This window comes from Tachyglossus aculeatus, chromosome 25 (assembly GCF_015852505.1).
Source record: "Tachyglossus aculeatus isolate mTacAcu1 chromosome 25, mTacAcu1.pri, whole genome shotgun sequence".
NCBI lineage: Eukaryota > Metazoa > Chordata > Mammalia > Monotremata > Tachyglossidae > Tachyglossus > Tachyglossus aculeatus.
Window position 1 is genome coordinate 24,239,956 of NC_052090.1, and position 27,190 is coordinate 24,267,145.

The 27,190-nt window shown below is 50.3% G+C and overlaps 1 protein-coding gene across 2 annotated transcripts; it reads right to left on the reverse strand.

The window, feature by feature from the left end:
* Window positions 1-2,129: 2,129 nt before the first annotated feature.
* Window positions 2,130-26,676, reverse strand: TRAM1 (translocation associated membrane protein 1). Of its 2 annotated transcripts, none has more exons than XM_038766703.1 (11): window positions 26,472-26,676; window positions 14,144-14,207; window positions 13,303-13,424; window positions 12,688-12,804; window positions 11,377-11,435; window positions 11,045-11,129; window positions 5,486-5,556; window positions 5,236-5,340; window positions 4,713-4,856; window positions 4,190-4,350; window positions 2,130-2,687 (listed from the first exon to the last, which is right to left on the reverse strand). In XM_038766703.1, exons 1-11 carry the CDS (start codon window positions 26,592-26,594, stop codon window positions 2,614-2,616), a joined length of 1,125 nt encoding a protein of 374 aa, XP_038622631.1. In that variant the 5' UTR covers window positions 26,595-26,676; the 3' UTR covers window positions 2,130-2,613. The 2 variants fall into 2 exon arrangements, with proteins under 2 accessions (XP_038622631.1, XP_038622629.1); XM_038766701.1 differs by having other exon boundaries at window positions 2,130-2,717.
* Window positions 26,677-27,190: the final 514 nt, after the last annotated feature.

The window sequence follows — 27,190 nt, forward strand, 5'->3', positions numbered from 1 at the left end:
TCACTTAACTTCTCTGTGCCTCCGCTGCCTCACCTGTAAAATGGGGATGAAGACTGTAAACCCCACGTGGGACAACCTGATCACCTTGTATCCTCCCCGGCGCATAGAACAGTGCTTTGCACATAGTGTTTAACAAATGCCATCATTATTATGTCCATAGCTGTTATTTTATTTGTATCAATTCCTGACTCCCCTCTATACTGCAAGCTTTTTTGGGCAGGGAATGTGTTTATACTAATAATAAATAATGATGGTGGCACTTAGAACGGTGCTTGGCACATGGTAAGTGCTTAAATACCATTATTATTATTTGCTAAGTGCTTACTATGTGTCAAGTACTGTTCTAAGCGCTGGAGTAGATACAATCTAATCAAGTTGGCCACCAGTCCTGTCCCACATGGGGCTCACAACCTTAATACCCACTTTACAGATGAGGTCACTGAGGCCCAGAGCAGTCAAGTGACTTGCCCAAGGTCACCCAGCAGAGAAGCGGCGGAGCCGGAATTAGAACCTATGACCTTCTGCCTGCCAAGCCCATGCTCTATCCCTTATGCCATGCTGTTTCTCTTAAATTATTATACTGTACTCTCCCAAGCGCTTAGTACAGTGGCTTGCACACAGTAAGCACTCAAACTTGATTGACTATCTGTTAATTGTATTTATTTCTATTAATGTCTGTAAGCTCGTTGCAGATAGGGAATATCTGTTATCCCGTTTTATTGTACTCTCCCATTCATTCATTCAATCGTATTTATTGAGCTCTTACTGTGTGCGGAGCACTGTACTAAGCGCTTGGGAGAGGACAACAGAACGATAAACCCATTCCCTACAGTCGTGGGACAACCTGCTCACCTTGTATCCCCCCCAGCGCTTAGAACAGCGCTTTGCACATAGTAAGCGCTTAACAAATGCCATCATTATTATTACAGCCTCGAGGGTCACTCACTCGATATTTATTGAGCGCTTACTGTGTGCAGAGCACTGTACTAAGCGCTTGGAAAGTACAATACAATAATAAAGACATTCCCTGCCCGCAACGGGTTTACAGTCTTGGGGGTGGTGGTGGGGTGGGGGGGGGAGACAGACATCAGAACAAGTAAACAGGCATCGATATAAATAATAATAATGGCATTTATTAAGCGCTTACTATGGGCAAAGCACTGTTCTAAGCGCTGATAGAATTATAATTCACGCCCGGAGCAGTGAGCCCCACTGGATCGCTTACCTTTGAGCCCACGGAACATGTGGCAATCGTGCGGAGGACACCCCGCGGCTCTCTAAGCAGGCCGGCCCCCCGCCACCCCCACCGGAGCTCGGTGAAGGCCCACCAAAGACAGTGACGCGGCTCGTCAAAGTAAAAACGGTTTTTATTTCGCTTGGGTTTTGCCCCGGACGGCTCCGCGTGCCCGGCCGCGCCTGACTCCGCGGGGAAACGGGAGCCGGGAGCGGAGGCCGCGGGAGCCAGGGGGTGGCTCGTGTGCCACGGCGGGGCCTGGGGATCGCGGCCGGATGCTTTTCTGACCCGCCTGGCCGAGAAACAAACGTACATTTCATCCAAAAATACCTTTCCTATAGAGCGACTTTTTGCACTTGAAGAATTCAGGCAATACGACCCGCCCGGAGGACCCCCCGTCCCCCCGTCCCGGGCGCGTCTGGTGGCATCACTTTCCAGACCGGCTCCAAGGACAACGGACGCTGACGCTTCCGTCCGGGACGGGCTCGGGAAAAGGGTTCGTTTAAAATCGGGGCTCGGCCGTCTACCGCGTGCCTCTGAGTTGCCTTTCCAGCTTTCGGGGCCTGAAGAAAGATCGGGTGTTAGTTCCTCACAAATACGCTTTTATTTTGTACACGAAATGCTTCCATTTAGTAGAGACGATTTGACTGCACCATTCCAACCATAGGTGTGTTTGGTTTTAAATATGGGGGAGAGGGGGAAGCACGGACGACCACTACCGACAAAAAAAAAAAAAAAATCAAGCACACTTATCCGGATGGTTTTACAAATCTTAGCTTTCCAGTTGCAATTTTTACTGAAAAAAAAAAAATCATACTCCTAAAAATTAGAGGCTATCTAAACGTTTTAAAATTTTGACTTTCACCTTGGCGATGTTTCCATTTTTTTTTTTTTGGGGGGGGGGGAAGAGAACCTGAATGATGAGCTGTAGCTGGAACAGGCCTTCCTCCCGCTTCCCCCAGCCAAGGGGATTAAGGAAAACAAAAAATAGGTCAGCGGAGGTGGGGAAGATTGGTTCCTCGGGCAGCCAAGGCAGGGATATTGTGGCGGGTCGAGGGGTGTCCCTGTTCCTCCCCACCTCGGCTCCGGGCCCGACCCGCGCCCCCCGGGAGGGCAGACCTTAAAGGTAAGAAAGTTGAGTGGGAGCAAATGGTCCCTTTGCCACAGTTTCCCCTCCCCCCAATTGCCCTTTTAAAGAAAAAGAAAAAAAAAAAGAAGACAAAAGGATGCTCAAACAATACGATAGCGGGGATCAAGGAGCAAGGACGGCGGCTTCGGAAACGGAAAGCTCTCTTCTCGAGGGCCGTCGGGCTGCTCGGCGTGAAAAGCGGGTTTCTTTGGGGACGTTCCTTCGGGCGAGCCTCGGGGCGACGCTTCCGTTATGAGGATTTCTCCTTCCTGTTCCGGGGAGAGTCGGCTCCGTTGGAAGTCACCGCTCCGTTGACGCCGTTTTCTGGAAACGAGAGAATCCTTCGTCGGGGCGCTGATGGATAAACAGAGCGACTGAGCAGAGACTCCGCTCGGCCCTGGCCGGCCGGGTCACCCAGCGTCGGGCCCTTGGCCTCTCTGGGCCTCGGTCTTCCCCTCTGTCAAATGGGAATGCGGTCCCCTCCCCGCTCACCCTCCCTCTGCAGATAGGAAGCCCCGATTCGATGGCTGGCATCGCCCCGTCCCCACCTGCCTGCCACCCAACTGTCTTGGCACCTGGTAAGCCCCCTCCTAAATGGTATTTGTTCAGCACTTACTACGTGCCAGGCACTGTACTAAGCGCTGAGGTAGATACAAGCTGGTTGGACACAGTCCCTTGTCCCACACGGGGCTCATAATCTTAACCGCCGTTTTCCAGAGGAGGGAACTGGGCTCAGAGGAATGAAATGACACGCCCAAGGTCCCACTACAGGAGACAAATATTTTACAGGAGAAAATATTTATTTATTTATTTTACTTGTACATATCTATCCTATTTATTTTATTTTGTTGGTATGTTTGGTTCTGTTCTCTGTCTCCCCCTTTTAGACTGTGAGCCCACTGTTGGGTAGGGACTGTCTCTGTGTGTTGCCAATTTGTACTTCCCAAGCGCTTAGTACAGTGCTCTGCACATAGTATGCGCTCAATAAATACGATTGACTGATTGATTGATTGACAAGTGACGGAGCCGGGATTAGGAGCCGGGTCCTTCTAGCTCCCAGGCCCGGGCTCCATCCACTAGGCCACGCTGCCCTCGACACCGTAACGAGGCAGGAAAACGGGAGCAGCGGCTGGGAGGTTTAAAAAGCTGGGCCTCGTACGATGGGGAGGTGCGGGAGAAACTGGCCTTTCTCCAGGCCTACTTGCAGCGCCTGTGAGGTCGGACCTGGGCTGTTCATATTCTTCAGTTTTGGGACGAGAACAATCCAATCCCCCTTCTCCAGACCCCCCCCAAATGCTCCAGACCCTCCCTCCCCGGGTCTGTTCCACGACAGCATCCACCCCCGCCCCCGCATCCCGTTGCGGCTGAGACGATTCAGGTTCCTACGCTCTTTTGGGGCCTTTCTTTTTAAAAAAAAATATCTGTTAAGCGCTTACCATACGCCAGGCACTGTTCTAAGCGCTGGGGTGGGCACGAGCTAATCGGGTTGGACACGGCCCACGCCCCGCATGGGGCTCACGGTTTTCATCCCCCCTTTGACAGGAGGGAACTGAGGCCCAGGGAAGTGAAGCGACTTGTCCGAGGTCACACGGCAGACAAGCGGCAGAGCCGGGACGAGAAGCCAGGTCCTCTGACACCCAGGCCAGCGCTCCTTCCAGCAGGACAGGCCCTGCTGCTCCTCCCACCGTATCGGTCTTCCTCGTCCCTCCTCTCTCCAAACTCCACGCTCTCCTCCTCTCCACCCCGCTCATCCAGACCCCAAGCTCTCCCCTGGGCCCATCTCTCCCCCATCACCCTGGCCCGGGGGGGGGGGGGGGGGCACGGACCTTTGTCTTTCCGGGAAGGTCTGCCTTTCGTGGCCGTGGACTTCTTTTTCACGGTCTGGGGCTGAGGAGAAGAGTGCTCCCGCCACCTTCGGAGTTGGAAGTTGATGAACTTCCACATCATGAACGCTTGAGTGACGCAAACCGACACCAGGACAGTGATTCTGGGGATAGGTTGGAAGCAGCAGACGTGAGTGCCACCACGGACACCCCGTTTACCCTTTTCCCCCAGATCTTCGGCAGATCGCCGCCCCTTCCAGGCCTCTGCTCCAGCCCCGACTTGCTCTCCATTTCCCACAGCCCTTCCGAAAAGCCGGACTTTCCCTCCCAATTTCCGCCGGGAGATTCGCCCAGTTGGCTCTACTCAACTCAAGCGTGAGCCACCGGCCTTACTGGGGGAAACGAGTGCTTGCCCGGCCACTCGCCCTTCTCCCGGGCCCGGGCCCTCGGGCGCCCACAGCCCACCTCGCCAATTCGGCTCCCGTCGAGAGAGAGCGACCCAGGCCGCAAGGCCGAGGGCCCGTACCTGACGGCCAGCACGTTGAAATTCCCGGTGCTCAAGTCCAGCTCCTGGTTTTCCGCTCGGGCCAGGCCAAAGCCGATGGTGAGGACGGACAGGATGAGAGTCAGGAGCCTGCCCAGAACGAACAGCACCGCCCAGACGGAGAACCTGCCGAGGAGATACCGAGGCCCCCAGTCGCACGCGGACTTTCCCACAAACGACGGGGACGGGAGGCCGCAAAGAGCCACCAGGTTCCCGGGGCCTGAGCCTTGGCTTGTCCGGATACGGGAGCAAGAGACGCTTAATCCCCATTTCAGACCCCACGGACCCGAGTCGGCCCTGGTATCGCTCTTGGGGGGCCTCAACCCCACCCCTCTCCGGTCTCTTGTCAACAGCTCACCAGCCCGTTTTCCCCACAGACGGCTGCTTCCGTTTGGGCCCGACAAAACCGAACAATCACCCGGAGCTGGGAGCTGGGAACTAAGGGCCGGGATGGACGGACCCACCGGATCGCTGGCCCCCAACGCCGGACACAGAGTCAACTCACCCCTTCTGGTATTTTTCATCACTGAAGTAGAACAGGCGGGAAGTGTGGAAGAGGAACTCCACAAAATAGTGCAGCACCAACAGCACGAGTCCGAGGCGGCTCAGGCTGTTGAGGCGGAAGCAGAAAGAGGCTGCTTTAAACGTGCTCTGCCAAGCGCTTACCGCAGGGCTCGGCGCGCAGTTAGCGTGCCTCCGGTGCCGCTGATTGAGGGGTGCCGGGCTGGGCCCCGAAGAAAACCAAAGCCACTCACTTGAGAAGGTAAGCGCCGGCAATGTGAAAGAGGTAAAGCCCAATGTAGACGAGCTGCCGAGGAATATCTTCCTGAGAAGCGGAGAGATACGTTAGAGACCGGGTGGCGGAAAGGGGATATAAATGCCTGGCGAAAAATTCTCCCGCTCTGACCCATGATTACCGGAAGGACCCCACACTCCACCGGGGGACCCCAAAGGGATGGGGGGGGGATCCTCGGCCCGGCTCCGGAGGTGGAACACATATCCCGCTCAAGATCCGGGGTGTTTCCCTTGGTTGCGTGACGACCCAAGTCCCCAACGACCGGAATGTCCCGCTGCGGACCCGGTTCTCCCAAGAGCGCGTGCCGGGGGCTGCTTCGTCACGGAGCCTATGGAACTTTTCCAATTCCACTTGCTGTAGCTCCTGCTCTTAAATCCCCACGGGACCCGGCCAGCCGAGACCAGCTCTCGGGCTCTTCCCCTCCCCTCTCTGCCAGCCCAACTGATGAGAGGGTGAAGAGAGAGAATCCAAATCAGGTCCCTAAGAGAGGGGGAAGATGGCAGGCTTCCCCGGTTTCTTCCGAGGAACCGAGCCCCTGGATCATTGGATTCCCTCCCACCCCCATCCCTCTAGACTGGAAGCTCCTTGGGGGCAGGGAACACATCTACCAACTCTGTTATATCATCCTCTCCCAAGTGCCCAGAACTAGTGCTCGGCACACCATAAGTGCTCCATTAATACCGCTGACTGATCAGTTGATCAGAGAGGCAGCGTGGCTCCGTGGGAAGAGCAAGGGCTTTGGAGTCAGAGGTCATGGGTTCAAATCCCAGCTCCGCCAACTGTCAGCTCTGTGACTTTGGGCAAGTCACTTCGCTTCTCTGGGCCTCAGTTACCTCATCTGTTAAATGGGGATTAAAACTGTGAGCCCCCCGTGTGATCACCTTGAAACCTCCCCAGAGCTTAGCACATAGTAAGCGCTTAATAAATACCATTATTATTATTATTATTATTATTGTCATTTATCGATCCCAAGCCCACCCCTCTTTCAGATCACCGCCCTCCGGACCTGAGACATGGCTACAGAGCCCAGAGATTACGCCCAGTTATCGGGAAACTGAGATACGGCTCTCATTTCTGCAGTCCCGGAACCAGCCTGCAGAAAAAAATCTTTCCGCTTTTCCCTTATAAAGAGGCGGGCGGGCAATGAAATGAAAAAATTCAGCCCAATTCTAGGTCAGCTCCCACAGCAAACTGGCCATGCGCATTTCCAGACAATCCCACAATAGTCTCTGTACAAATCCAAGAAAAGAAATCCACAGGAGAAAAGGTCCACTTCACCTCACCCGCCAGATGCCCAACAATGGAAATATTTAAAAAGGCCAGCTACTATGCATATATTTTATCATTCTGAATTTGCACCTTACTTTAATTAATTAATTTTACGGTATTTGTTAAGCGCTTACCATGTGCCAGGCACTGTATTGGGGTGGATACAAGCAACTCAGGTTGGACACAGTCCCTGTCCCACTTGGGGCTCACAGTCTCCATCCCCATTTGCCAGATGAGGTAACTGAGGCCCAGAGAAGTGATTTGCCGACGCTTCACATTAGGCGGTCACCAAAAACCCTACTGAAATCACATCTCCTCCAGGGGATTCGTCCCCGATTAATTTCTAATCACTTCCTTTGGCCTTGTTCAGCAACTCTGCTCCACCTAAGTATTTAATAATTATGCTGTTGACGAGAAGAGCCCGGGCCTGGGAGACAGAAGGACCTGGGTTCTCATCCCGGCTCCGCCATTTGTCTGTCGTGTGACTTTGGGCAAGTCACTTCACTTCTTTATGCCTCAGTCACCTCATCTGTAAAATGGGGGATGAAGACTGGGGGCCCCTTGTAGGTCAGGGATTGTGTCCAGCCTGATTAGCTTAAATCTACCTCAGTGCTTAGAACAGGGCTTGCCACATAATAATAATAATAATGATGGCATTTGTTAAGCGCTTACTATGTGCAAAGCACTGTCCTGAGCGCTGGGGGGGATACAAGGTGATCAGGTTGTCCCACTTGAGGCTCACAGTCTTAATCCCCATTTTGCAGATGAGGTAACTGAGGCTCAGAGAAGTTAAGTGACTTGCCCAAGGTCACACAGCAGATATGAGGTGGAGCCGGGATTCGAACCCATGACCTCTGACTCCAAAGCCCGTGCTCTTTCCACTGAGCCACACTGCTTCTCATAGTAAGCACTTAACAAAAACCACATGCCATACGCTGGGGTGGATACATGTTCTCAGATCAAAAAGCCCCAGCCCCAGTTGGGATCCACAATCTATATTTTCTCCCCATTATACTGATGAGGAAACTGAGGCCCACAATCAGTCAATCAATCGTATTTATTGAGCGCTTACTGTGTGCAAAGCACTGTACTAAGTGCCTGGGAAGTACAAGCTGGCAACATATAGAGACAGTCCCTACCCAACAGTGGGCTCACAGTCTAAAAGGGGGAGACCGAGAACAAAACCAAACATACTAACAAAATAAAATAAGTTTGTCCACTGTTAAGGGAATACTGCCCATCTCTTTTAGCCCTTTCATATAAATCTCACCCACACAATCTCTTAATTAGGGCAAACTCCCTTTCCCTTCTTTCTAGCGGTAATTTATTTTAGGGTCTTTATCCTGCTAGCTTGTAAATTCCTTGAGAGCAGGAATTAGGTTGAGTAATTCTCCAAACGGCTTAGTGGAAAGAGGCCAGGCCTAGGAGTCAGAGGACCTGGGTTCTAATCCCAGCCCTGCCACCTGTCTCCTGAGTGAGCTTGGGCAAGTCACCTCACTTCCTCGAGGCCTCATTCTCTCATCTGTAAAACGGGGACGAAATCCGCGAGCCCCATGTGGGACACGGACTGTGTCCGACCTGATTAGCTTGTATCTATGCCAGCGCTTAGGTTAGTCCCTGGCACCTAGTAAGCTCTTCAATACCCCTCCCAAGTGCTGAGTACAGCAATGTGTGCATAGTGGGCGTCCAGTCAATGCTAGTGATCGACTGCTCTGAAGTTTCCAGCTGCCAATTCTAACCGAACGCCGAACTACGCATTGACAAGGTAAGGACACCTCACTGAGAAAAATGGGTTTATTTTCACATGATCCAGCCCCAAAACCAGCCCTCCAAACCCGCTCTTCCTCTCTGCCCTCCAGAGCAAACAAGACGTCACCCGCACTGGCCCGTCCCAAAGTGCCACTTGCCCCCTGGCAGGCTCAGCGAGAGCTGCTGGAACTGATGCCGCCTACGCTTGCACTGGTAGTGGTGATGTTATTTAGTAAGCGCTTCCTGTGTGCAGAGCACTGAACTAAGCGCTGGGAGAGAACACACAGGTGGAGATTAAGACATGGTCCCTGTCCGTCGGGAGACTCCGTGTCTCCCCTAATCAGCTGTTTCCACACGGAGTCCTTCCCAAAGCCGTACTGCGAGAGTCAACTTCAAAATCTCCTATGGGGCAGATGCTACTACAAATCTGTTAATTACTCAAAACAGTTACTTCTAATGGTGACATTTAGCTGCCAAAGACAGCTCCGAAGTGCGGACGTAATAAAAAAAAAAAATGAGATTGCAGGCCTGGCTGAAATCCCCCTTGCCAGACGCCTGGGCCAGCTTAAAGAGCAGGCTCCATGGAGGGAGAGGGATTGAGGTGAGGGAGAGCTCCCACTGGCAAGACCAGGTCTGTATAGATTTATTACTCTATTTTACTTGTACATATGTATTCTATTTATTTTATCTTGTTAATACGTTCTGTTTTGTTGTCTGTCTCCCCCTTCTAGACTGTGAGCCCGCTGTTGGGTAGGGACCGTCTCTATATGTTGCCAACTTGGCCTTCCCAAGCGCTTAGTACAGTGCTCTGCACACAGTAAGCGCTCAATAAATACGATTGAAATGAATGAATGAATGAGAGACAGATCAAGGCGGCCAGGCCTATTAGCGTGACCCACAAGTGCTCAGAAGTGCAGAAAACCAATTAGGCCACAGGCAAATTGCCTGGGGAAGGGGGGGGGGGGGGGCGGAGGAGGTGGAATCAGGGCAAAACCTTCCGCGCTACCTAGTGATGGCCTTCCCGATCACTGCAACAACAGCAAGACTGAGCAACACAGGAGGAAGGACTCCGGGGAAGGCAGGCAGGGCCTGAAGCCCGCTCAACTTTTCTACCACATTAGACTTGGGAGGGCTCCAGCTGACCCCTAAGTCTTTTCTGGGCAACTCTCTAGAGAGACTGAACAAAAGTGAGACAGAGAAAAAGACAGAGAGAGAGAGAGAGAGAGAGAGAGAGAGAGAAAGGAGGAAAGAAAGAAAGGAGGAAAGAAAGGAGGAAAGGAGGAAAGGAGGAAAGAAAGAAAGGAGGGAAGGAAGGAAGGAAGGAAAGAAAGAAAGAAAGAAAGAAAGAAAGAAAGAAAGGAAGAAAGAAAGAAAGAAAGGAAGGAAGGAAGGAAGGAAGGAAGGAAGGAAGGAAGGAAGGAAGGAAGGAAGGAAAGAAAGGAAAGGAAGGAAAGGAAGGAAAGGAAGGAAAGGAAGGAAAGGAAGGAAAGGAAGGAAAGGAAGGAAAGGAAGGAAAGGAAAGAAAGGAAAGAAAGGAAAGAAAGGAAAGAAAGAAAGGAAAGGAAGAAAGGAAGGGAAGGGAAGGAAGGGAAGGAAGGGAAGGAAGGGAGGGAGGGAGGGAGGGAGGGAGGGAGGGAGGGAGGAAGGAAAGGAAAGGAAAGGAAAGGAAAGGAAAGGAAAGGAAAGGAAAGGAAAGGAAAGGAAAGGAAAGGAAAGGAAAGGAAAGGAAAGGAAAGGAAAGGAAAGGAAAGGAAAGGAAAGGAAAGGAAAGGAAAGGAAGAAAGAAAGGAGAGTCAGAGAAAGCCACACGTTCCTCGCTGATGCCGAAGAGGGAAAACACTCAACAGGAAGCAGTACTCAGTAAATTCCTCCTACCGCCTGGTGCCGCAAAAAGCACGTTTAACAGGCAAGCTCACAACAAACAGCAAATATCACCGACACACACAAAACCACCCACACAGACAAGCACCCGAACCTAGACCGCGGCAGCAAGCCAGGGAGAAGGCACGGAAGGAACGACACGATCTACGGGCTTAAAGAGCTCGCCGTGGCTTCCTGCCGAGGTCTGTGGGGACCCAAGGGCGGAAACTCACTGGCCTGTGTCAGGCCCTCTGGGCAGGACAACAATAATAATTGTGGTACTTGCTAAGCACTTACTGAGCCAAGCACTGTTTTAAGCGCTGTAGTAGATACGAGTCAATCCGGGTGGACACAGTCCCTGTCCCACAAGGGGCTCACACTCTTCATCCCCATTTTACAGAGGAGGTAACTGAGACTCAGAGAAGTGATTTGTCCAAGGTCACACAGCAGACGAGGGCGGGAAGGGACGCTTCGATGGTCCAAGGAGGAAGTGAAGGGAGGTCAAAGACAGGATGGTGAAGTCCGTTTACACCTCGCGACCCGCGGCCTGACCCACTGGGCTACGGGAGACTGTGGCTTCTCCCTGACCCCTCCCCTCAGCACCGATTCTGAATTTGACAGCCCCAAGTGTCGGGTTTACCTTTTTGGTTTTCTGGAAGTACAGTTCTGGAAAGGCGTGAAACCAGTAAGCCAACTGGGATATGTAGAAGAACTTCATTTGAAATCTGCAGAAAGCGAAAAAAAGGAAAAAAAAATTGGGGAAGACTTCCGAAACAAACTGTAGACGGGGGTCTTAGGCAGTTTAATTCCAAATCGGTAGGCTAATCGCCATTCTGCATTTTTCAGTCACGCTTTGACAATAGTCTTTGAAAATACATCACGTGCTTCGTGGCGTCAATTTGAGAAGGAAAGGATGACACCACTACTTTTTTCCCCCCTCAAACAAGAAAACCCCACTAAAAAACAACTTACGGCATCAAGGTATGGGGGTAGCCCTTCCACAGTATGGTCGGATCCGAAGCGTAATTCTCCTGGGGAGGGGAAAGATATAAAAAATAAGATGAAACTCATGGCAAAGTCCAACCTTCGGCTGGTTTTAGTTTCATCATCATCATCATCATCAATCATATTTATTTAGCGCTTACTATGTGCAGAGCACTGTACTAAGCGCTTGGGAAGTACAAATTGGCAACATATAGAGACAGTCCCTACCGAACAGTGGGCTCACAGTTTAAAAGGGGGAGACAGAGAACAAAACCAAACATACTAACAAAATAAAATAAATAGAATAGATATGTACAAGTAAAATAAATAGAGTAATAAATATGTACAAACATATATACAGGTGCTGTGGGGAAGGGAAGGAGGTAAGATGGGGATGATGGAGAGGGTATGATGGAGAGGGGATGGAGAGAGTTTCATGACAGCATCCCCCCAAATGGTTTAAAAGACCAGACCAAATCAGGGCAGATTCCCCAGAACCCTGGGAAGTAGGCTCTTGTGGAAAAACCAAGGCGGGTGGGATGGCGGCTAGGTCTTTCCCATTCGTCAGACCGTCTCCAAATCATCTGAACAGGCATGTTGGGCTTTCAAGTTGCCCGGGGCCCCGCTCTAATCCGCGGCTCGCTCCGAGTTCCCGAAGACGAAAAACCCAAGAAAATGTCCTCTACCCCCTTTCTAGGTCTATTATGGAGTTTTGAGTCCGCTGTGTGACCTTGGGCAAATCATCTCGCTTCTCTGGGCCTCAGTTACCTCATCTACAAAATGGGGATTAAGAGTGTGAGCCCTCAATGGGACAGGGACTGTGTCCAACCTGATTAACTTTTATCTACCTCAGTATTAGCACAGTGCTTGGCACAAAGTAAGCGCTTACAGGTACTATAGTATTTATTATTACTGTGCAATTCATTCTATTCTATTGTTGCCAATTTGTACTTCCCAAGCGCTTAGTACAGTGCCCTGCACACAGTAAGCGCTCAATAAATACGATTGATGATGATTCTATTCCTAAAATGCTTGGTAACTTAAAAAAGCCCTCTCATTCGCTTTGCAGGAGGGCAGGGAACCCTACTGTACATTGCCACGTGCTCGGTACCCATCAAGTGCTTGAATCAATACAATCAACTGATCAGATCCCTAAGTGAGGGGGGGAAAAAAGGTATTTACAGCCAAACTTCCAGTTCAGAGGAAAGTGTCATGTTATAATGAAATGCTAAGGCTCTTGGCCTGCATTTTACACACGGGTATTACAGAGCCGACAGTTTCGAGCGACAAGTTACTTACGGACACCAGAATGCTCGTGCCCCAGACGCAAGAAAAAAGGTAGAATGCGCTGAGCTGCCCAGACTCGTTAAACTTGCTGTGCTTGGTTTTGGAGAAGTGCATTCGCCTGTTAATTTTCTGAAATGGAAGAAGTGGTTTCGTTACCAGACGACACAGACCCACCCGCTTCCACGGATTGGGAGTTAGGTCTGGGGGGGAAGAAGGCTTTAGGAAGAAGAGACACCAGGAGTAATTCTTGGTGATGTTGAGGGTCGTGGGAAAAAAAGGAGCGGGGAAGACAGGATTCCAGGGGCCGGGAGAAGAAGTCCGGGCTTTGGGCATCTCGGAAGAGGCATCACAAGGATCGGGCTTATTTTAGGACAGGGCCCTGTCCTGGATGCCAGGCAATGGCAAAACCCCAAGGGCACCGGGGGTGGAGAGGTGGCATCCCGAAGGAAGGAGGTGGTTGCTATGAAATGAAACAACAGAGTCTCTTTAGCAAGAAAACTTGAAATATATAAGAGCCCCATTCCCTCATGGCCATTAGACCATGCTGCTTCTCTTGTGGCAGGCCACCCAACAAACAGCCCTTGCCCAGACCCTCACCACCGGGAGAAATCTCTGGCTGGTACTCACATCCAACCCGTACTCCTGGATTATGGCATGAATAATTATTGCCACCAGCATGTAGAAGAAAACGGTAGCTAAATCTTTGATGCCATAATAGTAGAGAGACGCGGCTTCTGGAACTTGTTCTTCTGAAAGCCAAGAAGACAAAGAAAAGGTACCTTAAAGGTTTTGGAAGGCAGTCTGCGAACCGAACAGGTTTTTTCCTCTCAGACCAAGCGAATCCAACGGCTTTAAAGAATTCAAATGACTAGGTTTTTGAAGGATTCGCTTCAAAAACGCCTCGGGAGCACAGAATAAAATAAGCCATTTAATTCCATCTGTGATAAGTCAAGGACCACCTGTGACTGGAAAACACGCCCATGACCCACACACAGATATGATGCCAAGTCTGGCCTCATTTCCCGAACATTTTCCCCAAATGATTACAGAGAGTTTACTGACCGATTCCTGAAATGGTAAATTTCAAATGAAATGTGAAAAGTGACTCCAGGAGTCTCCCAGGTAACCCCTCGTAAGGTCAAAAGTTTTCTTCTGAATGCCCTGGGTTACGGATTCCTGAGCTGCATTCCCATAACGCGGATAATTTAATGTTCAACAAATGCATAAAACCCACTGTGCCTTGAGGACCTGTTAGCCTAAAATGACGGGTTTGGTACCAAAACTTGGGGGGTGCTGAGGGTTGAGCGGAGAGAGATCCGTAATGGGACAGGGAAGGACAGAAAAAAAATAAACCCATGCTCATTCAGGCCAGGGAAGATCTGTACATTAGGGATGATCAGAAAGGAGAAATGAGGATATATGGAATTATCGGCCAAGGACCCCGGGGGAAATTGTCAATGGACTTTACCTGTGGCTGGGATGGTCACGTTGTACTGTAGAGTCACGAAGATGACCGCCGCTTTGGCTGTAATCTGCAAACAGATGAAAAAATGTCCAATGTTCAAACTGGCCAAAGACTCCAGACTGCTTGGGGTGCTCATGGAAAGAGGGTGAAGGGGGGGTGAGGAGAAGTGGTAAATTTAGGGGGGGGCCTTGGCTGAGAAACAGGAGTCCAGTGGAAGTCACCGGATCCACAGGGGGGTGAAACATCACACAGCTGCTCCTTTGAAAAAGGAGAAAACCCAGGATGAGGAAAAAAAGAGAGAAAGCAGAGAAGGGGGGGGGGGGTGAGAGGGAAGCGGGGAGGAGGGTCGGGGTTTTTTTAAGCATTCCCAAACTAAACCCTCTTTTCCTCTTCTCCTCCCTTCTGTGTCACCCTGACTTGCTCCCTTTATTCATCCCCCCCCCAAGACCCACAGCACTTATGTACATATCTGTAATTTATTTATTTGTATTGGTGCCTGACATCCCTCCCTCCCCCCCCACACACTTCCTCTCTCTCTCTCTCCTGTCACCCCCCAGCTGCCCTTGTCAGCTCTTAGCGCTTCAAATCCAATTTGGCCAAGCTGTACAAGAAGCTTGAGCTATAGTGGCAATTCTTGTGGCTGGGGAGCTGCCGAACTCCCCAATTACGGAGGAAAAGTGGGGGTCCCGAGCCCAGCTGGGTCCGGGAAATCCAGAAACCTCCCGCGAAGCCCATCCAGCCTGGGGCCTCTCCCCCAGCATCCTGCCCTCCGGGCGCTGGATGGGATCACCCTCCCCGGGAATGAAAGCAGGCCAGGATTTCTCCTGGGCGAGGATTTCGGTGAGCTGCCAGGGCGGCCCCTGGGGAAATCTCCACACGGAGACCGCAGACACACAAACGCGCGCGCCAATATGTGCGTCAGGGCGGATTTTGCTAGCCAAATGAGGGCAAGCGATGCAGGTGCCGTGAGCGTGTGTCAAAACAAGGGGGCTGAGGGGAAGATGGAAGAGCCGGGTGACGACTCTGCCGGCAATTATGCCATGTGTTATTTCGGGATGTTTAACCTGCTGCGTGCATTTGCAGGAGCCTCAAATAGAGACAGCTTTCCTAACTGGCGGGCGGAAGCCGAAGACAATCTTCCGAGTCCCGGCCGCAAAGCTTCACCACCTGAATCGCACCCTGCCTTATGTGGGATGGGAGGGTCGGGGTGGGGGCGCGGAGGGGAATAACAGTCTGGTCCAAAGGATTACAAGGATGGGATTAGGCCGGAAAAAGGGGCTGGTCAGACAGAGGATGGAAAAAAAAATTGCTGGGACACCACTCGTCGCATCCTTGTTGGATGCATGGATGCCCAGAGGTCATAAGATCTAGAGGAAGACAAAGATGCTGCTCTAACCAAACTGGGGGTTTGGATACCGATCAATCCTGAGGGATTTATTGAGCGCTTACTGTGTGCCGAGCTCTGTACTGAACACTTGGGAGACGACGACACAACAGGTGTTCACAAGCGTGGCTCAGCGGAAAAGAGCCTGGGCTTGGCAGTTAGAGGACGTGAGTTCTAATCCTGGCTCCGCCCCTTGTCTGCTGTGTGACCTTGGGCAAACCACTTAACTTCTCTGTGCCTCAATTGCCACATCTGTCAAATGGGGATTAAGACTGTGAGCCCCCCATGGGACAACCTGATCACCTTATAACAGCTCCAGCACTTAGAACAGTGCTTTGCACATAGTAAGCGCTTAATAAATGCCATTATTATTATTATTATAAGGGGCTTCCAGTCTACAGCAGTCTACCCACTCTTTTGTCTTGATGATGAACAGGGGCTTTGTCAAGCGCTTACTATGTGCCAAGTGTGTTCTAAGTGCTGGACTAATAATAATGGTGGCATTTGTTAAGTGCTTACTATGTGCCAAGCACTGTTCTAAGCGCTGGGATAGCTACAAGGTTATCAAGGTTATCCCATGTGGGGCTCACAGTCTTGGCCGCCATTTTCCAGATAAGGTAACTGGGGAACAGAGAAGTTAAGTGACTTGCCCAAAGTCACACAGCTGACATGAGGCGGAGCTGGGATTCGAATCAATCGTATTTATTGAGCGCTTACTGTGTGCAGAGCACTGTACTAAGTGCTTGGGAAGTACAAGTTGGCAACATATAGAGACGGTCCCTACCCCACAGAGGGATCCCCCTCAAGACTGCTTGCTGTGGGCAGGGAATGTGTCTATTATACATTCCCAAGCACTCAGTATAGTAAGTGCTCAGTAAATTTGATTGATTGATTGATTGATTAGTTCCAAAAGAAGGAAAAAACAACAGAGTCGTTGCCGTAATAACCAGGCGTAGTGGCTACAGCAGGGGCCTGGGACTCAGAAGGTCATGGGTTCAATTCCCGGCTCCTCCTCTTGTCTGCTGGGTGACCTTGGGCATGTCAATTCACTTCTCCGGGCCTCCGTTCCCTCATCCGTAAAATGGGGAATGGAGACCGTAAGCCCCAAATGGGACAGGGATTGTGTCCAACCGAATTTGCTTGTAACCACCCCAGTGTTTAATACAGTGCCTGGCACCTATTATTATTATTACCCCAGGCAGCCATGGCATCTCCAAGTTCTATCCAGGTGGAATCATATATTTAGTTGGGGGAGGGAGGGTAAGAGCCGCATTCTAGGGTGACGATCGAAAGCAAAGACTTCATAAAGTAGAATCACACCTCCACTCGCTGGGCCATCGTGCTTATCTTTCTTCGGACCGTAAGCTCCGGGCCAGAGACCCCCGTCTCACCTCCGTTTCCGAAGAAACCCGGAACGCCAAACGGCATTGGCCTCTCACTCGCCGACGGCTCCATAAATCCCACTGCCCATTTCGCTGCGAGTTGCCTTTCACAACCATCTCCAAATGCGCACGTTTCTAACAGAACGGTTGCTTCGGACTATTTAAAAAGAAATCAAACTAGTTCGCGGTCCAAACAACGAAGTTGTCACTTCCCATCATTTCCGTCTGCCTTCAAATGTTGAAAGGTTAATAGCTGGGAAGAATAAATGTGCACAAGCCGCGCATTCTTATCTTTATGCTTTCCTTCCCGAATTAGCTTTCTAGAACACTTATGCCTGTTCCTTGTGGGCAGAACACGTGCCGCTTCTGTCTTGTACTTTCCCAAGCCCTTCAGTACAGTCACCTAACGGGCGCTCAATAAATACCCCAACTACGACAACAACAAAATACACTCTGCATTGCACACATGTTCTTCTCCCCAGTGCCAGTTTTTAGAGTGACTTCTTGTCACAGAATGCAAAACAACGTTTTATGTACGTGGAAAATGACAGCGTAGATGAGAAGCTCGCAATGCCTGAGACCAAGCCAAGGGCAGACTTTTAGATTTTTGCCCCCAAGACTGCTGCTGTGCAGGCTGCTTCATGTAAGGCTTAGATCTAGCGGGTCATTCCTTCTGTTAAGGAAAAGCAGAGAAGCGGCGTGGCTCAGCGGAAAGAGCCCGGGCTTTGGAGTCAGAGGTCGTGGGTTCGAATCCCACCTCCACCACAAGTCTGCTGTGTGACCTTGGGCAAGTCACTTAACTTCTCTGAGCCTCAGTTCCCTCATCTGTAAAAATGGGGATTAAGATTGTGAGCCCCACGTGGGACAACTTGATCACACTGTATCCCCCCCACAGCGCTTAGAACATTGTATATATGTTTGTACATATTTCCCTTTTAGACTGTGAGCCCACTGTTGGGTAGGGACTGTCTCTATATGTTGCCAATTTGTACTTCCCAAGCGCTTAGTACAGTGCTCTGCACATAGTAAACGCTCTATAAATACAATTGATGATGATGATGATGATGAAAAGAGCTTTCTGACCTTTGACTGTAAGGCATTCAATCAGCTCCCTCTACTTATCCACACTCTTCTCCCACCAAACCCCAGCTCACGCTCTTTTTTCCCCCTTCAGCTCGCCTACTCGCCGTGCCTTGTTCTCGCCTCTCCCGCTGGCAACCTCCCCTGTATCGGGAACTCTTCCCCCCTGCAGACCTGCTCTCCCCCTCCTCAAAGCCCTTCTCCAATCTTCCCTCCTCCAGAATCTCTTCCCGTCATTCCTAAATCACCTCTTCTTCCACTCCCTCCTCAGCACCACGGGCACTTATGAACGCACTTGTCTCACGCAGCCTATTAAGCGCCAACTCGTTCACTTTGTCCCTTTTCCGGCTTTGGATCTGCGATTACGGAGTCTTGTCATCCCGCCCGCCAGCCCTGGCTTGGTCGTCGGCTCCTTGAGAGTGGGGGATCTTGGCAAGCGGCGTAGCCGAACGGCAAGGGCGCGGGCCTGGGTTCTAATCCTGGCCCCGCCACTTGTCTGCTTTGGGGCCTTGGGGAAGTCACTTCGCTTCCCTGTGCCTCCGTTTTCTCAACTGTAAATGGGGATTCAATGCTCGTTCTCCCTCCTCCGTACACTGAGAGACCCCGTATCTCGATCTGACCTGATTAACTTGTATCTAACCCAGTGCTACAAAAAAGTCCCGGACCAACACAATGAATCTTGTCTACGAATTCAATTGTACGCCCCCGTCAAGGTGCTTAGTACAGTGTCCTGCACACAGTAAGCTTTCCGCAGCTACTACTGGACCAGGGAAGGTGAAAGGGTGGACTAGGAGTCAATTGGGTGCCTAAGCCCCCCTTTTCCTCAGCACTTGTGTACATATGCACATATCGACAATTCTATTTATTTACATTAATGCCCGTTTACTTGTTTTGATGTGCATATATCTATAATTCTATTTGTTTATATTGATGCCTATTTAGTTTTTTTTTTATTTCTGTCTCCCCTATTCTAGATTGTAAGCCCAGTGTGGGCAGGGATTGTCTCTCTTTATTGCTGAATTGTACATAACACTTGGCTATGGGTTTAATACGGAGTCGTGCCTTTTTTTCTTCCGACACAGGTCGTTCTACCGATGCTCCGCTTGGACAGACAAGGAAGAGATGAAACTGAACCGGTTTCGGGAATAGTCAGTACGGATTTGGGGAGGGCACGTAAGAAATGGATCGGTTTTGTCACCCAAAGCGGTGAATGGGGAAACAAATGGGAGGGTGATGTCTGGGGCACGAAATAGACTCCAATTTGGGTGGGATTTCTGCTGTTCGAGGGTCAGTTCTCCTTTCACCACGCTTTTTGGTTTCAGTTACCCCGTAAAGACCAGCATAGTGACGGTTAAGATAACTAAATTGTCCCTCTCCACCCACTTTGGCTGAGTCTCCTAGAAACCAGGTCAGGGCAGGGATTGTCTCTCTCTGTTGCTGAATTGTACATTCCAGGAATGTACAATTCGTTCCAAGAACGAGAAGGAGCGTGGCTCAGCGGAAAGAGCACGAGTCACAGGTCATGGGTTCAAATCCCCGCTCCGCCAATTGTCAGCTGTGTGACTTTGGGCACGTCTCACTTAACTTCTCTGTGCCTCAGTTCCCCCATCTGTAAAATGGGGATGAAGACTGTGAGCCCCACGTGGGACAACCTGATCACCTTGTATCCCCCCCCAGTGCTTAGAACAGTGCTTTGCACATAGTAAGCGCTTAATAAATGCCACTATTATTATTACTATCCTATTTATTTTATTTTGTTGGTATGTTTGGTTCTGTTCTCTGTCTCCCCCTTTTAGACTGTGAGCCCACTGTTGGGTAGGGACTGTCTCTATGTGTTGCCAATTTGTACTTCCCAAGCGCTTAGTACAGTGCTCTGCACATAGTAAGCGCTCAATAAATACGATTGATTGATTATTATTACTAGAGGAGGGAGAGCATTCCAGGCCATAAACCAGGTCAGGGCAGGGATTGTCTCTCCTTGTTGCTGAATTGTACATGAATGTACAATTCATTCCAAGAACGAGAAGCAGCGTGGCTCGGCGGAAAGAGCCCGGGCTCTGGAGTCAGAGGTCACGGGTTCAAATCCCCACTCCGCCAATTGTCAGCTGTGTGACTTTGGGCACGTCTCACTTCACTTCTCTGTGCCTCAGTTCCCCCATCTGTAAAATGGGGATGAAGACTGTGAGCCCCATGTGGGACAACCTGATCACCTTGTATCCCCCCCCCAGCGCTTAGAACAGTGCTTTGCACACAGTAAGCGCTTAACAAATACCCTCATCATCAGTGCTCTGCATACAGTAAGTGCTTAATAAATACGACCGAATGCATAAATGAATGAATGGGGCCAAGGCCAGGACTTGGGGGGAATGACTGGGTAGGGTCTTGGGGAGCAGGGCTTGCTGGCCATGAGAGGAAAGAAGGCCAGCTGTCCCAGGAAGCAGCAAGCCACCAGGTGGGAGGCCAGGATGCCTGGGGCCCCGGAAAGAAAGACAAAAGCCCAAGGAGGCTGAAGGCTCCTTCTATTTTCAACCACCCCCGATTCTGGTCCACAAATCCCCAGAAACCGGGCTTCATTCCGGGAATCCCAGCACGGCTGAGGCACTTCTGCCCTAACGCACGCTGATTTTTTCCTAAGATGGACCCCTCCGCCGCTAATCTCCTCACCGTACCTCGTTCTCGCCTGTCCCGCCATCGACCCCCGGCCCACGTCATCCCCCGGGCCCGGAATGCCCCCAATCCCTCTGCCCACCTGCCAAGCTAGCTCTCTTCCTCCCTTCAAGGCCCTACTGAGAGCTCACCTCCTCCAGGAGGCCTTCCCACACTCAGCCCCTTCCTTCCTCTCCCCCTCGTCCCCCCTCCATCCCATCTTACCTCCTTCCCTTCCCCACAGCACCTGGATAGATGTATATATGTTTGTACATATTTATTACTCATTTATTTTACTTGCACCTATCTAGTCTATTTATTTTATTTTGTTAGTATGTTTGGTTTTGTTCTCTGTCTCCCCCTTTTAGACTGTGAGCCCACTGCTGGGTAGGGACTGTCTCTATATGTTGCCAATTTGTACTTCCCAAGCGCTTAGTACAGTGCTCTGCACATAGTTAGTGCTCAATAAATACGACTGATGATGATGATGATGACTCTACCGCTTGTCTGCGGTGTGTGACCTTGCCCAAGTCACTTCACTTCTCAGGGCCTCAGTTCCTCCACCTGGAAAATGGGGATTAGGACTGTGAGTCCCGTGTAGGGCAAGGATTGTGTCCAACCTGAATGGCTTGAATCAACCCCAGTGCTACTGCCTTGTGCCTAGTAAGCCCCTAACAAATGCCATTATAAACAAAAACAAATAATGAAAAAAAAACCCCGACAGGTGGACTTGAATAGACGCAAGTGGAAATCACCAACCATGTCTTGTGTAGATCAATCAATCAATCGATCATATTTATTGAGTGCTTACTGTGTGCAGAGCACTGGACTAAGCGCTTGGGAAGTCCAAGTTGGCAACACACAGAGACAGTCCCTACCCAACAGTGGGCTCACAGTCTAAAAGGGGGAGACAGAGAATAAGACCAAACATACTAACAAAATAAAATAAATAGAATAGATATGCACAAGTAAAATAAATAGAGTAATGAATATGTACAAACATATATACCTATCCCATCGGGGATGTGCAATGAAGAAAAAAAATTCCACAAACGAATCCTCAAAATAAAGAGTCGCTCCACCTCCAAAATACGATGATGATGATGGCATTTGTTAAGCGCTTACTATGTGCAGAGCACTGTTCCTAAGCGCTGGGGGGTTACAAGGTGATCAAGTTGTCCCACGTGGGGCTCACAGTCTTCACCCCCATTTTACAGATGAGGTAACTGAGGCTCAGAGAAGTGAAGTGACTTGCCCAAGGTCACACGGCAGACATGTGGTGGAGTCGGAATTCGAACCCACGACCTCTGACTCCAAAGCCCGTGCTCTTTCCACTGAGCCACGCTGCACCTCCAAAATATACCCAATACAGTTCAACACTTGGCTATGTGTTTAATACGGAGTCGTGCCTTTGTTTTCTTTCGATACAGGTCAATCAATCAATCAGTCGTATTTACTGAGCGCTTACTGTGTGCAGAGCACTGTACTAAGCGCTTGGGAAGTACAAATTGGCAACATATAGAGACAGTCCCTACCCAACAGTGGGCTCACAGTCTAAAAGGGGGAGACAGAAACAAAACCAAACATACTAACAGAATAAAATAAATAGAATAGATATGTACAAGTAAAATAAATAAATAAATAGAGTAATAAATATGTACAAACATATATACATATATACAGGTCACGTTTGTTCTGCCAATGCCCCGCTTGGACAGATAAGGAAGAGGTAAAACTGAACCGGTTCTGGGAAAAGTCAGTACAGATTTTGGGAGGGCTTTTCCATCTAAGGAAATGGATCGGTTTTGTCACCCAACGCGGTGAATGGGGAAACGAATGGGAAACTGAGTCTGGGGCACGAAATGGACTCCAATTTGGGTCGGAATTCCGCTATTCGAGGGTCGGTTCTCCTTTCATCAAACTTTTTGGCTTCAGTTACCCCGTAAAGCGCTTATAAGCGCTGGAAGCAGAGCAGCAGCGTGGCTCCGTGGAAAGAGCCCGGGCTTTGGAGTCAGAGGTCATGGGTTCAAATCCCGGCTCCGCCACTTGTCAGCTGGGTGACTTTGGGCGAGTCACTGCACTTCTCTGGGCCTCAGTTCCCTCATCTGTAAAAATGGGGATGAAGACTGTGAGCCCCCCGTGGGACAACCTGATCACCTTGTAACCTCCCCAGCGCTTAGAACAGTGCTTTGTGCATAGTAAGCGCTTAATACATGCCATTATTATTATTATTATTATAATTAAAGACCGGCTTGGTGACGGTTAAGATTCCTAAATTGTCCCTCTCCACCCACTTTCGCTGCGTCTCCTATAAACCAGGTCAGGAACCGCTTGAGTTAAAATTAGAGTCGTATTTTACAACTCTACCGGCCAGGTTTATTCCCTGTTTTGGGAGGAATCGCTACCTCAGGGACAGCTGCTGGGCCCGCCAAAATCAATCAATCAATCAATCGTATTGATTGAGCGCTTACTGTGTGCAGAGCACTGTACTAAGCGCTTGGGAAGTACAAGTTGGCAACACACAGAGACGGTCCCTACCCAACAGTGGGCTCACAGTCTAGAAAAACCTAACTGTGTTCATCTCTGTGACTTCCCTGCTCCCCCGGGGAAGGGAAAATGCTGCGATTTGCTAAGCGCTCACTATGTGCCGAGCACTGTACTAAGCGCTGAGGTAGATCCAAAGTAATCAGGTCGGACACAGTCCCCGTCCCACACGGGGCTCACGGCCTTAACCCCCATTTTACAGATATAACAATAATAACGATGGCATTTGTTAAGCGCTTACTACGTGCAAAGCACTGTTCTAAGCGCTGGAATGGCAACTGAGGCACAGACTTGTCCAAGGTCACCAGAACAGACAAATGGCAGCGGCGGGATTCGAACCCAGGTCCTTTTGGCTCTCAGAGCCTGATCCAGTAAGGCGCATAGCTTCTCATGAACTTCTTTTTACATTCCCGGCTCAATCAATCAATCAATCGTATTTATTGAGCGCTTACTGTGTGCAGAGCACTGTACTAAGCGCTTGGGAAGTACAAGTTGGCAACATATAGAGACGGTCCCTACCCAACAGTGGGCTCACGGTCTAAAAGGGGGCATTTGTTGGGTACTTACTGAGTGCCCAGCACAGCACTACATGCTCGGGAGCGTCCAACACAACAGAGGTGGTGGTCATGTTCAGTTTAAGAGAGACCAGACCGATCTGTATATGTGTATATGTTCGTACATATTTATTACTCTATTTATTTACTTATTTTACTTGTACATATTCATTCTATTTATTTTATTTTGTTAATATGTTTTGTTTCGTTGTCTGTCTCCCCCTTCTAGACTGCGAACCCACTGTTGGGTAGGGACTGTCTCTCTATGTTGCCAACTTGTACTTCCCAAGCGCTTAGTCCAGTGCTCTGCACACAGTAAGCGCTCAATAAATACGATTGAATGAATGAATGAGTGACCGTCTCTATATGTTGCCAACTTGTACTTCCCAAGCGCTTAGTACAGTGCTCTGCGCACAGTAAGCGCTCAATAAATACGATTGAATGAATGAATGAATCTGGGCTCTGCCCTAGACTTGTAAGCTTACTATTACAAGTCTGTACATATTTATTATTGTATTTATTTATTTATTTTACTTGTACATATCTATTCTATTTATTTTACTTTGTTAGTATGTTTGGTTTTGTTCTCTGTCTCCCCCTTATAGACTGTGAGCCCACTGTTGGGTAGGGACTGTCTCTATATGTTGCCAACTTGTACTTCCCAAGCGCTTAGTACAGTGCTCTGCACACAGTAAGCGCTCAATAAATACGACTGATTGATTACTACGAGCAAGGGATGTATCTGCTAACTGTTGTACTGTCCTCTCCCAGGCGCTAAGTACAGATCTCTGCGGCGTGGCTCAGTGGCAAGAGCCCGGGCTTTGGAGTCAGAGGTCATGGGTTCAAACCCCGGCTCCGCCAATTGTCAGCTGTGTGACTTTGGGCAAGCCACTTCACTTCTCTGGGCCTCAGTTCCCCATCTGTAAAATGGGGATGAGGACTGTGAGCCTCCCGGGGGGCAACCTGATCACCTTGTAACCTCCCCAGCGCTTAGAACAGTGCTTTGCACATAGTAAGCGCTTAATAAATGCTATCATTATGATCTCTGCACACTGCAAACGCTCAATAAATACCGTGGATTGATGAATTCTGGATCCGTCTATCCCGGATTCAGATGGGAGTGATTGTCTCCGTATCCAGGATGGGATGATGGGGGGGAGGTCATCCCCTCTAGCTGGTTGTGGGCAGGGAACGTGCTTGCTTAACATGCTATTGTCCTCTCCCAAGCGCTTAGTCCAGTGCTCTGCACACAGTAAGTGCTCGATCAATACGATTCTCCCCCTCCCCACCACTCAGACCATAATCTTGTTGTGGGCAGGGAATGTGTCCGCTTATCGTTGTACTGTCCTCTCCCAAGCCCTCAGTCCATACATTCATTCCATCGTATTTACTGAGCACTTACTGGGTGCAGGGCACTGTACTGAGCGCTTGAGAAAGTACCCTACAGGAATAAAGTGACGATCCCTGCCCACAATGAGCTCACAGTCCGGGGCGGTTGGGGGGCAGGGAGGGGAGACCGACATTAATACAAATAAACTGATGTCTTCTAGACTGTGAGCCCACTGTTGGGTAGGGACCGTCTCTATATGTTGCCAACTTGGACTTCCCAAGCGTTTAGTACAGTGCTCTGCACACAGTAAGCGCTCAATAAATATGACTGAATGAATGAATGTCAATATAAATAAATGAAATTAAGGATATATACCTAAGTGCTGTGGGGCTGGGTGGGGGAGCAAAGGGGGCGAGTCAGAAGGGAGTGGGAGATGAGGAAAGGTGGGGCTTAGTCATTCTCTCGTATTTACTGTATATATATATGTGTTTGTACATATTTATAACTCTATTTATTTATTTTACTTGTACATATCTATTCTATTTATTTTATTTTGTTAGTATGTTTGGTTTTGTTCTCCGTCTCCCCCTTTTAGACTGTGAGCCCACTGTTGGGTAGGGACCGTCTCGAGATGTTGCCAATTGGTACTTCCCAAACGCTTAGTACAGTGCTCTGCACATAGTAAGCGCTCATTAAATACGATTGATGATTGATGATGATGATGATGATTACGACGGTGTGGGGGGCGCCCAATAAGTCCGGGTGGCACGAAAGGGCTCTGGCCATCTTACCCCCTTCCCTTCCCCACAGCACCTGTACATATTTATATATGTTTGTACATATTTTTTACTCTGTTTATTTATTTATTTTACTTGTCCATATCTATTCTATTTATTTTATTTTGTTAGTATGTTTGGTTTTGTTCTCCGTCTCCCCCTTTTAGACTGCGAGCCCACTGTTGGGTAGGGACTGTCTCTAGATGTTGCCAACTTGGACTTCCCAAGCGCTTAGTACAGTGCTCTGCACATAGTAAGCGCTCAATAAATACGATTGATGATGATGATGATGATGATGATTACGACGGTGTGGGGGGCGCCCAATAAGTCCGGGTGGCACGAAAGGGAGACTCTGGTCAGGCTGGGCCGCGCCGCGAAGGCTTCTGGGACTCGTAGTCCGCGTGGGGGCGTCAGGCGGCCAGGCGGGGACTACATTTCCCAGCACGCCCCGCTCCCCGCCCCGACGTCACTTCCGGTATTCTCGCAAACCGTCGTGGCCGTCCGCCGCCGCTCCCCATCACTGCCACGTATCCCTACGCGGGGAAGCAGGAACTTGGGAGGGGAGGGAAAGGGCGACCCCCCCCCCCACAAAAAAAAAAGCTCTCACACATACACACAATCTTCCCCCCGCTCACCTCGAACATGAGCCCCAGCAGGAAGACCATGGCCACGCAGGACACGATGTCGGCATGGTTCTGCAGGACGAATTCGTGGCTCAGCACGGGCGGGTTCTTGGAGCTCTTCTTGCGGATCGCCATGGCCGGGTGGCGGCTCCCCTTCGTGAGGAGAGCCGGTGCTGCGGGGGGATGCCGCGCCGCCGCCGCCGCCGCACGCGGACACTCGGCGGCCCCGACCGGCGCCACTGCGCAGGCGCCGGGGGGCGGGGCCGCGGGGGAGGGAGCAGCGCCCACCACGGAGCGGCCTAGAGGGGGCGGCCTAGAGGGGGAGCCCACGGCGCCCCCCCGAGGCCGGAGGCCGCCAACCCCTCCGCCCCCGACGATGGAGAAAGCGGGGATTCTCGCTCGCCCCGCCCCCTTCCTTCGGACGGTTCCCGTCACCCTCCCTCCCCCCCTCCCACCAGCTGCCAGAGGTGCGCGCGCATCCAGCGGCCGTTCCAACGGTTGACGCTCCCCGGAAGCGCTGAGGCGACGTTGCGCGCATGCGCCCGGGGCTCCTCTCTAGGGGGCCACGTCTTCGCTGGAGGGCGTCACTCATTCATTCATTCATTCATTCATTCATTCATTCAATCGTATTTTTAATAGTAATGATGGCATTTATTAAGCGCTCATTCATTCATTCAATCAACCGTATTTATTAATAGCAATGATGGCATGTATTAAGCGCTCATTCAGTC